The sequence below is a fragment of the Camelina sativa genome, chromosome 3 (genome assembly GCF_000633955.1).
Source record: "Camelina sativa cultivar DH55 chromosome 3, Cs, whole genome shotgun sequence".
NCBI lineage: Eukaryota > Viridiplantae > Streptophyta > Magnoliopsida > Brassicales > Brassicaceae > Camelina > Camelina sativa.
Genome location: NC_025687.1, coordinates 27,020,202 through 27,028,169, shown reverse-complemented (window position 1 = coordinate 27,028,169; position 7,968 = coordinate 27,020,202). Strand labels below are relative to the sequence as shown.

The following is a 7,968-nucleotide window of genomic DNA, read 5'->3' as shown; positions in this document are numbered from 1 at the left end:
TATCCCAATCCATCACCCAATTTCGTGATCATAACCCTTGATTGATTCCCTGCGCCCAATACTTTCTCTTAAATTTACAAACTCTTATTTATTTTCTGTTTTAATTCTGTTACTTGCAAAACAAACTTCCTCTTTGCTTTAGCTATACTCGGTCTATATAATTTCATAGTGTATCGTTTGGTCTCTGTGGATTCGACCCTGAAGTACTACGACGACACCACTAGATCGTGGTTGAGTGTGCTTTGGGTTATTGATTTAACTCTAGATCATAAATCATCATCAGATCATTAGCAAGTTTGTGTAGATTAAGATGAAACTCAAAGAACTGTCTTTAGATTTCCAGAAACAATCTGAGTTCTTAGGTATATGATAAGTTACGGAGGGTGTATGTAAGGCGTTTTAAGGCACGCACGTGTGAAGGGACGTCTGAAGAAGCGCGTGAGTCGATTTGAAGATTGTGTCGTTAGGCAAACAGAAGAATAAGAAGATACTTTTTAGACTCTAAAAAGATCTGGATTTGAATTTCAAATTAGTATATATGCTTTCTCTTTCTGTTTAGAGAGTTTTATGTTAGAAAGTTGTATAAGAATTCTCCTGCGTGAGATTGAGAGTTGAGCTAGTGATGTGCTAGTGTTCACTCTTCTCTTGTATAACCTTCTTATTAATAAAAATATCGGAGTTTGCTTCTTAACATTTGGTGCGTTGTGACAACCGATCGATTCGATGGAGAAATTGAAGTCGATGGACCCGAAGCTATCTCCGATTCTGTCAGAAGTGTCGCCGGGAGCTGATTCCGATCCGATTCCGGAGATTTTTTTATCGGATTAATACGCTGAACTCATTATTTCATGAAGAGCGCGCGCGGACTCGCATGATTCAACACTCCTTGGAACAGATCTTGCTTCGTCTTCCTCCGATGGGAGCCGATCGCGATTCCCCAGGGCCGAGTCGCACTGCTCAGTCATTTTTTCACGAGGATCTTTCTCAGGTATCGCCTCGTGCTTCGGAACCTCGCCGTAGTAACTTTGGTCCTGATTATCGGGAGAAATTGCTTAAGAATGTGGATATGCCTGTGTTTGATGGTGTAAATATTCACGGTTGGTTGTCGTTGGTGGAATGTTACTTTCGCATCGGCGGATTCTCAGATCTGGAGAAGTTGGATTTGATTTCGGTACATTTGGCTGGTGATGCGTTAGGGTGGTTTAATTGGGAGATTAACCGTGTTCCCTTTGATGACTGGGTTCATTTTAAGAAGCGCCTCCTTCTGCGTTTTGGCAATTTGCGCGTGAAAGGACCCAGCCAGAGCTTATTTTGTATCAAGCAGGAAGGTTCAATGGCTGAATACGTTAGGAAGTTTGAGGATCTCTCTGCGCAGGTTTCGGGTTTAGATGATGTGAAGTTAGAAGGTATATTTTTGAATGGTGCAGGAGCTGGTATACATGATGAAACCTCATGATTTACCTGAATTGATTGCGGTGTCGTTGTCTATGGAGTCGAGTACGTTAAGGTCTGTTATGCAGAGGGAAAAACCAAAGGCGATAGAAGCTCAGAAACAGTTGGTTCCAGCCGCTACAGTTTCTGTTCCTACACCACTCCTTGGTTGGAAGTCTAAGTCTACATTCGGTGATGCTACTAGAGGGGTGGAGAAACAATCAGTCGAGAAAGGAGCTCCACCTGTTCTACCTCGTCCTCAGAGGCATCGAACAAGTGCTGAATTGGATGATATGCGTAGGCGAAGTATTTGTTTCAAGTGTCAAGGGAAGTGGTATAAAGGACATGAGTGTCTCAACAAGGAGCTGCAGATTTTAACAGTGTTGAATGATTTTGTGGTGGAAATTTTACAAGAGCATCAGACATAGGAGGATTCTGATGTTGAGTTGGTTGAGAGTCTTGTGGGTCAATGTATGGAGCTGTCTTTTAGTTCTTTTATGGGGATTTCATCTCCTAGAACAACTAAGATGCGAGGGATGATTATCAGAGATGCTGCTTTGATTATGTTAGATTGTGGTGCTACACATAACTTCCTAACTCCGACACTGGCAAAGAAATTGAAGCTTAACGCTACACCTAATGCTCATTTGGATATTCTTTTGGGCACAGGTGTCACTGTCAAGGGTTCTGGTGTGTGCAAGGGTGTCAGTTTCACTATCCAGGGCGTTACTTTTACCACAAATTTTATCATTTTGGAGTTGGGACATGTAGATGTCATTCTTGGGGTTCAGTGGTTACGTACTTTGGGAAATTGCAGAGTAAATTGGGAGACTCACGAGATGTCATTTATCTATCAAGGTCGTGAAGTGAAGTTGATTGGTGAGTCTGACTCTCAATTGACTTGTGTAGCTCTGAAAGCTACTTTGTTTAGTGAGCACGATGATGATTGTGGGTTTTCTTTGTTGGAGCAAGCTGGGGATACTCCTCCTCCCTTGCTGGAATGGCCTCGAGAGGTGGAGACAGTGTTGTAGCAGTTTGAAAATGTCTTTGTTCAACCTTCCGGTCTGCCATCTATACGTGGCCACGAACATGCTATTGCATTACTACCTGGTGTTGGAGCAGTCAGTGTTCGTCCGTATAGGTATCCCCATGCTCAGAAGGAAGTGATGGAGTCCATGGTGAAGGAGATGTTGTCCACCGGCATCATTCAACCAAGTCACAGCCCTTACTCTAGCCATGTGCTATTGGTCAAGAAGAAAGATCACACTTGGCGTTTTTGTGTGGACTATAGAGCTTTGAACAGGGCTACTGTGATCGATAAATTTCCTATCCCAGTAATTGATCAGCTTTTGGATGAGTTGAATGGGCTACTGTGGGAATCAATCTGTTTTATAAGTGTCAAAATAGACAAAAGCAGAGAATCCTAATGTAACTACTTACACACAAGATTTACATTTGGTTCTTCTTCTCCATTTTTTCTCATTTCAAATCTTTTTCATCTTAAATCAATTTTCTTCCACAAAGTTGGTAGGCTCGCTTAGAACATACTTAGGTAGCTCATACTTCGCACCTCCAGGGAAATAACATGACTAGTTAGGACCATGAAGAAACAATCACAAAGGCAAGAAAAAGATTTGAACTTTCACCTCTCTCATCATAGCAGACTGTGAGATCCGTGTTCTGAACAATGACTCCTGCACTGTCTACAATTGCTTGTGCAAGAGATATGTCAGCTTCAGCAGCAGCGCGAAGCGCATCCCATATCTCTGCCATTACCAAGTGTAAAAATACACCATGTTGATACTAAGATTAGATGCAAACAGAGGAAAAACAAAGTATATCATTACTTTGACACAAAGTTTCTATGATTTCCCTTAACTCTGGTCTCTAGTATATGATTACACTGATGAAGTTGAGCATTTGATCCGTAGCAACCCAAGCAGATGATGAAGATGAGAAGAAAAAGACCATACACAGCTTTCTCGGCCGAGAAAAAGATGAAACCCATCTCTCTCGTTTTCTTTAATTTTTCCTCGTGAAAAAAAACAAACCCAAACAGACACTCTCAATTCTCAAAGAGACCAAACGATTGAGAGAACTGAGAGAGAAAGAAGAAGAAGCAAAAAAAGTGTAGCTTTTAGTATTCACTTAAATAATACAGTAATATAAGTTTGCCAAAAAAAAGGAATAAAATAATTATAATAATCTATATATAATAACAATCCGGACTAACAGTTGTGTTCTTTCAATCGTACCTTTTGGATATTTTTTGAAAAGTCGTGTTGGATCACTAAAATAGTTATTTATGAAAAGTTACAACTGTTCACCGTAGAGTTGTGATTATTGGAACATTCGTATCTTTTGAAATCTATATATATTTGTCTGTTTGAACTGTTTTCATTTTTATTGCCATAACACAAAATCAACTAAAATTTCAATCTCAACAGTTTATAATTTTTTCTAAATTACTTTCTAGCATTCACTCTTTTAAAAGTCAAAAAATTCATCTAATTCTTGATTTAACAAAAGATTTTTAGAATGATGAATAAAATAGCAATCCGAATAAATGCCACCAAAAGTTGTGTTTTTTCAATCGTATCTTTTAGAAAATTTTCCAAAAAAACCTTGTAAATAAATTAAATTATGTGTTTTACAAAAAATTGTGATTGTTTCTTGTAACGGTTGTTTGATAAGTTGCAACTGTTCATTGTAGAGTTGTGTTTATTCAAATATTCATATCTTTTAAAATCTATATATGTCTGTTTGTCTGTTTGAACTGTTTTCATTTTTTTTTCATTACACAAAATAATATAAACTTTCAACCTCAATGGTTTTTACAGCTTTCTAAATTATTCTCTAGCATTCATTCTTTTAAAAGTAAAAAAATTTCTCCAATTTTGATTTAACAAAATATTTTTGGAATGATAAATCTAATTTACAACTTTTAGTTAATTTCAAATATAAAAATTTAATGAAAATACCTGGATTTTTTTTCCAAGAATTAGATGGATTATATACTGAGTTTTTGAGTTTGACTTTTCAATATGGTAATAACTATGCCTTCTATTTAAAAGCAGTTTATAATTTTATATGGGTTATTAGGTATAAATATAATCCAGTGCATACATAACAGTTGCGATTTTTCGTAGAACCTTTTCGTAAAATATTTGTTTTTATATGTTTTTTTGAAAAGTAAATTTGAAACAGTTGTATCTGTTCATTGTAGAGTTGTGTTTTTCACTATATTTTATTTATATTTTTCATCACAACTTTTCGTTCTAATAGGTGTGTCTATTTAAATAATAATAACAAACTGAATAAATGCGAAAAATATTTGCAACTTTTTGTAGTATTATTTTTCAAAAAAATTGTTTTTATTTGTTTTTCTTAAACTCAAACAATTGTATTTATTCATTGTATTGTTGTGTCTTTTCACTATATTTTATTCATATTTTTTATCATAATTTTTCATTCTAATAGGTATGTCTATTTAAATAGTCATGTCTTTTGAACTTTTTTTATATTTGTCTCTTCATCAATAATCGTTGAAACAAATTTTCAGCTTTATGTTGAATCTAAATAATTTGGATATTAATATCTAATATTAAACATTATTCTATAATCTAAATCAAATTTTAGAAATGATTATAGCAATATAGAAATATAATTAAACTAAATATATAATTTACAGTTGTGTCTATTTATCGTAACTTTCGTTAAAACTATGTTCATTTATTTTATTTTGTTTTTAAAAGTTGTGTATTTTAATCTTAATTTTTCGTTGATACAGTTTCACTCACTATTAAATATATTTTAATTATAATTATTTAATAGAAAATTATATTTACTCACTATAACCATTAGTTCAATATTGTCAGTTAGGATCACTTTGTCATAATGATTTTTTAATTGTATTTATTTATCATAATTCTTCATAAATTATCTTATATATTTATTATACTTTAAACAATGTTTTTTTGCAAAGTTGCGTCTATTATACATAATATTTTTTGTTATAAGTTTTCATTTTGATGGTTTTGATTTTAGTAACAGTTTATGTTTAATATTTATGTGTTCAAACTACTCTATTATATTCAAATGATTTTATAATGTATAATTTTAAATTTTATTTACTTTTTCTAAAATATTTCTCATGCGACATCGCGGGGATCTGAGTTCTAGTAATAATAATCATATATAAACATTAATAACAAAATCTCATAACTATATACATATTTTAGTATTTAGCCACCGATGATGAATACTTTATGTGGGGCTTATAGTCTTCGTTTATGTTATAAATCATTAACAGTAAGCTGTAGCAAATTTTGTGATTTTAGATTTCGTACTTATAATAATAGTAGATATTCACCCGCGATATATCGCAGGTCTATTTTTTAATATAAATAAAATGATATTTGTTTTGTAGATTAACTATATTAATAACTGATATTTAATTTGGATTTTTAAAATGTGTAACCTTACAAATACAAATATATATATTTTTTTGATAAAAATACAGATATATATTAATTAGTGTAGAAAATATTTTGTTTGAGGTTTATTGTTTTATATTATAGGAACTATAACATACAATTAAATACTGTGTGTTTATAGAATTAATTCATATTGTTTTGTAAAATTGGAAATTAAATATTAATAAAATTAATTATAAATTAATACTTAATGTTAAAGGTAAGTCTGGGCATAAAAACCGTACCTGAATACCCAACCCAGAATCCGACCCGAAAAACTGAGTTCGGGTTGGGTACGGTTTGCCTATAAAACCCTATTGGGTTCTATTTTCTAATACCCGTGGGTTTAGGTTAGGGTCGGGTAATACCCGGTATCCGTTTGGGTACCCATTAAACCCAAACATATAAACATATTTATAATACTTATCATTAATATAATGCAATTACCTCAAAATTATGATTATAATTTTGAATATTTCATTTAGTTTTATACCTAAATATCAAAAATAATAAAAATATCTAAAATATTTTGTCACATAAGTCAAAATTTAATTAAATTTCAATTTAATGAATTTTAATTATTTTTTTTTGGGTACCCGGTAGTTCGGATACTAATTGGGTTCTAAAATTTGTAACCCAAACGGATCCGAACCCGATATTACCCAAACCGAACCGAACCCATATATCTAAAAATACCGAATGGGTTCTATTTTTCTAAACCCGTTTACCCGAACCCGAATGGGTAATACCCAAACCCGAACGGGTTACTGGAATGGTTCCTATTGTTTTGGAAATTTTATTAGGATAGGAAATCTTGTTTTCAAAAATCAAAACTTAATATTAATTACTTAAATGAAAAACAAATTAATAATTAATGTCAATGGCATGCTTGTAAATAGGTATGGATTTCAGGATTTATTTGCTAAATGTCTCCAAAAATGTATATATAGATGTTTCATCATTTTCCCTTGTTAAATATTTGATTTTGTTAAAAAAAAATTGAACAAATATTTCCTTGATTTTGTAAGACATTTGCATTGGTAGTTTCAGGAAGAGTTTCACACATTTAAAATAAATCAAAAATAAAAAATAATAATATTTTTAACAAAAAAAAAGAGAATTGTTTCTCGATGGTTATGAGAAACTTTGAAAAACCCAGAACCTATCAGATTATGACAGATGTCACTATTTAAGTAGATAGATTTTGTTATAAGAAACTTTTTCTACAAAAACTTAAAATCATAATTAAATAGTTTATTTGTTGTTTTACTTTTTTATTTTTTTATAAATTTTAAAATAAAATTAGCTATCTAACAAGTTCCATTATACATAAAATTAAATATATTTACTATGTAATTTAATATGATTACCAAAAAAAAATAAGTAATTTAATAAGTTTAAAAATATTTTTAATAATTTTGATTAAATGCAAAAAATAAAACATAAATATTCAAATAAAATTAAATTAAATATATTAAGTTATATTAAAATAATAATATTATATTAATGAGAATTTTAAATGAGTGAACATACAATATTAAGAAGAGTTTCTCATTGAGTTCTCACCAATGCATATCCTCTAATGTTTTAGTTACTATTTAATGAAACAATACTCATAAAAAGTGATGTAGGCCTTGCTCTCATTGGTAACTAAATTGATGGGTGGAAGTGGTGGATTGACTTAGTTCCTGATTGGTAGCACATTTTTAAGACTTTAAAAAAATTTTAAAGCCTTCACACTCTCAATTCTTTTCACTCTATGTTTATTTTACTTTATTTCAAAGTATGCCATTTGAACTTTATTTTATTTTATTTTTTGAAAATTTTCAGTTGTTTGTTATAAAATTTGATTGATATGTGTATATCAGGTTAATATAGTTGTGTCTGTAAATTGATTAAAAGAATCTTAATGATTAACAATTCATGACTCAATCTTCACATCGGTAAGATCATCTAAAAGTATCCTCGAGGAAGATGATGAACGTCCTTCTTCTTGCTGTTGTAGGCTAACATCTTTGCTAGGCTCGGAGAAGGAAGAATCGACCCACGGACCGTCCATCGA

The 7,968-nt window shown here is 31.8% G+C and overlaps 1 protein-coding gene across 1 annotated transcript in view; it reads right to left on the bottom strand.

The window, feature by feature from the left end:
• The window catches only part of LOC104779347 (probable LRR receptor-like serine/threonine-protein kinase At1g53430), a 6,305-nt gene continuing 6,073 nt past the window's right edge, over nucleotides 7,737–7,968 (bottom strand). The window contains exon 24 of the mRNA XM_010503699.1: nucleotides 7,737–7,968. Coding sequence (XP_010502001.1) covers nucleotides 7,828–7,968 — 141 coding nt within the window. The 3' untranslated portion in view covers nucleotides 7,737–7,827.